Source organism: Sinocyclocheilus anshuiensis, unplaced genomic scaffold (assembly GCF_001515605.1).
Source record: "Sinocyclocheilus anshuiensis isolate Anshui unplaced genomic scaffold, SAMN03320099.WGS_v1.1 scaffold2906, whole genome shotgun sequence".
Classification (NCBI taxonomy): Eukaryota; Metazoa; Chordata; class Actinopteri; order Cypriniformes; family Cyprinidae; genus Sinocyclocheilus; species Sinocyclocheilus anshuiensis.
The window spans coordinates 27,849-31,622 of NW_015547767.1; the positions used below are offsets into that span (position 1 = coordinate 27,849).

At 41.1% G+C, this 3,774-nt stretch overlaps 1 protein-coding gene across 4 annotated transcripts in view; it reads left to right on the forward strand.

Moving 5' to 3' along the window:
- Positions 1-696: 696 nt before the first annotated feature.
- Positions 697-3,774, forward strand: part of LOC107704560 (zinc finger E-box-binding homeobox 1-like) — a 21,477-nt gene continuing 18,399 nt past the window's right edge. For 3 of the 4 annotated variants that reach the window (XM_016507512.1, XM_016507515.1, XM_016507514.1), the window contains exon 1: positions 697-832. In XM_016507512.1, the coding sequence (XP_016362998.1) occupies positions 775-832 (58 nt within the window). In that variant the 5' untranslated portion in view covers positions 697-774. Of the gene's footprint in view, positions 833-1,894; positions 2,147-3,774 lie in introns of those variants that run through there. The other variant, XM_016507513.1, reaches the window with a different exon arrangement.

Genomic DNA, 3,774 nt, shown 5'->3' on the forward strand with positions numbered 1-3,774 from the left:
ACACGTTTGCCTGATAATCATATTTTTAAATATCAATTAATATAATTTATGATATGTAGGCTAAATAATCCTAACTATTATCATAATCTTTTAAAATGGTTTTATCATTTGATTGTTTTGCTGTTTTAGCAACCACATATTTTGAACAGGATTTCAGGGGGACCAGGTGTAATATTTTAAGAATCATTATATTGTTCGACTACTAATATGAATACTTGGAGAATATTTTGACGAACAATGTGCTGACCTCATACAGATTTTAATCTTTTAATCTGTTGATATCAGTTAATATGAATCAACATATTTAACCCTGATCCAATCAATCCCAGTATCTTTACTTATGAAAGAGAGAAAACAACTGAAATGCTGTGCTTGCACTGTTGTTGCACTGGCGCTGGCATTTAACCTGCATTTAAAGAGTTAAACAAACTACGTCATCAGACTTCCCAGCCTCTCGGGGGCGCTCCCGATATTACAATAAACCTATTCCCTGTAAATGTCTCTAAACTCTTTTTGCCCGCTTGCTGGCAACACTTCATGTAATAAACGCTTATTACACATGTAGGATGTTGCCCCAGATTTGAAAGAAGTGGATGGCTGCCCACAGAGGGTGGGGCGTCAGAGAAGAGGTGTTCTCGCTGCATAAAAAGTTTATGTCGTAAAGCAGAATGTCGTAAACCAGGTGCGGAGAGGGGCCTGTTATGGGGAGGGGGTAACCAAGGGGGGAGAGGGGGCTCAATCCGCGAGGCAGCGTTCAGACACAGTGCAAAAATCATGGCGGATGGCCCCAGGTGCCAGCGCAGAAAACAGACACAGCCACGACGCAACAACGGTGAGTCCCACAGGCTGAAATCAGATCACACACATAAGAACGAAAGGGAGAAAAGTTGTTTTAAATTTGCTCCGGTTGTTTTTTTTTTCCAACTTTGGACTAGTTTAATGACGACTTATGAAGTTGTGTACCATGGGAGCGGGCTGGGCTGTCCCAGTGTGCTGCACCGTTATACCTGAGTCTGCCCGGACCGTTATACGGAAGGACGCACGTCCGTTAAACTACTTCGATACAAGGCACAATTAATTATTTTAGAGTTCGTCCTGATCAAAAACTTGAGTGAATCAAATAGTGCTGCACTCATTCAAAACTACAGTATAGGTACAATGCTAAAGCATACACTTTTATTGCATTTAAATGACGTCTCTAGTGGGATTCTTGACAGTTGTTGGTGCCATAACGCCGTCACAATTTGCTCACAAATCTAATAAAATACTTAAAAGGACAGTTCATCACAACTTTATGTTATCATTTAACATGTTGTTTCAAACCTATATATCTAGGAAATGTTCAGCAGAATGACAGTTTCAGTCACCATTCACTCTCATTACAAAAGTATGTAATAAAAGTGAATGGTGACAGTCACTAATATAATTTGAGAATATTCATTTTTGGGTGAACTATCCCTTTAAGAGCGTCCAGTCCTGAGTTTTAAAAGCGAGCAATCTTTAGCTGAATGTTATTTCTAGATTTTACAAGAGAATATTTTTTATTTAATTAATAGAAAACAACACTTTGCCATATTACACAACTTTTTTCTTTCTAATTAAATATATAGCTTTTGCCATTTCCTCATAAGAGCAACAATTGTTGCATTCTGCAGAGAATTGCCTACAAATTCATGTGCTATCTTACATAAGATTTACTAAAGTAATTTTAAAAGTACATATTGCTGTCATCCACTTCTTATCTAAACATCCACGCCCAACACTGAATAGATGCTGACTTCTAGTTTGACGTCGCTTTCTCTTTAAATAACCTTTCCGGTAACCCTGTAACGTTAATATAGTCCGCCGTGCAGTTATGAGCACCGAGCTACCTTTTCCTGTGCGTGCGTGCGTGCGTGCGTGTGACAACGAGCGCGGATCCGCTCGCGACGTAATACGCTCAGGAGCCGTCAACGTGTTTACCTGAACGGTGAGGAGACAACGGAGCGAGCCAATGTCCTCTTTTACCGTTCATCGCACTCCTCGCGTGTCCAGAGCCGTGATTGCACAGACGCTGGAGGGGAATCGGTGTGTGAAACGCGATCTGCCCGAGCGAAGCGCGAGAGAGGCGCCCAGCACACGCCACGGCAAATGGCAACTTGTGCAGGTAACGTTAGAGAGAGAAGATGGTGTTTGATTGCAGTCGTGCATGTCGTCCGCATCGCTCACACCGATGACCGATTGCCTTTTATTTGGCTTTCATCTACTATTGAGTGATATTTCGCTGTACGCTCGTTGCTAGAACACAGGTTGCTGTGTTTATATTTTTATTTTGCGCGCAGGAGTCCGGTTTCAGCAGCCCTGAAGTGGTTGAGAACGAAAGATTTAGCGCATAAGGTGGTTGTTAGTAGTGCTTTCCGTCGTATTACTGGTCAGAAGTCAAACAGGTCGTTTTTTCCGTAAGGTAACGTTATTTGTGTAATGGCGGTGTGGACCGTTATTTGCTGCAGTGAGGGCGGGGCGGCTGCTCTCGTGTGTCGGAGACGAGCCAGGTAGGATAGGTGACGAAACACCTACATAGGTGCTTTCATTGGCATTTTTAGTAATTATGCTATTTTAACATAATATATAAACGCGATTTAAGCTGTTTTATGAAGACTAATCTTTTACAGCACACATTCTTTGTACGGAAACAAAGGTAGTATTCAGGTCCAGAGAGGCGCTGATTCACTGTCCGTCGTTACCGAGCGAATTCTCATAGTTGTGTCTATGTAAAACATGTTGTGGTCTGTTTTGGATGTTTCGTGTGATATAACATGCGTATTAAATGTTATAAGAATACAAAGCGAACAGGGTTTTTTTGGCGCGGACGGATGTATTGTTTGATGAACGGCTGGTGTGACGTAAGCACTAGGAGGAGCGCTGAATGATGCTGCTGTGACTTTTATTTTCATTCCTCATGCCGCTGGCTCTCGCGCATGACATGTTCACTAGACCTTGAGATCTTAGGGCGTTACAGCACGGAAATGAGGTCACAGGGTCCATTCGAGACTCGTTTTCATTGGTTCAGTTACTCAGCCTCACGTTTGTAAGAGACATGTCACCATAAGTACTGTAGCATCAGATGTCATGTGTGTTTCTGTGTGCTTGATGTGTGGATTATCAGTCCTGTAGGTGTGAGTGAATGCTGGTAGGAAGCACATGGGATTACAAGTGTGTATTTTGCATTTTATACTCGCATCTCAAGTGAGATACAGAAAGACAAAACAATGACAGACATAGTAGTTGCTTTGTTTTTTTGTTTGTTTTTTTGGTAACTGTGGTATTTTCACAAGAAGACATTAAGGTTATGTTTTAAAAGAGGTCACTTAGTTTTTTCCCCCCTTGCTCATTCTTCCTGACCCTCAGTCAACCTTTGACCTTTAAAGCCACACATGTTAACATTTATCATTTCTGTCTGGTCAGGATGGTTCTCTTGTTTTAAGAATTCATCGTCTGCTTTAAATTCTTTTATTTTCTGAAGTGTGCGTGTGTGTGCATGTTTATGTGATTTATGAGGACACAGATTTGTATAATGACACGGGTATGACATAGGTATTACAACATGAAGGACACTTTATGAGGACACTTCCTGTGTCCCTGTAATTCAAAAGGCTTAAAAACATACTAAATAGTGTTTTTCTGCAAATCTAAAAATGCACAAAGTTTTCTGTGAGGTTTAGGTGTAGGGTTGATGTAGGGTGATAGAAAATACAGTTTGTACAGTATAAAAACCATTACGCCTATGGAATGTCC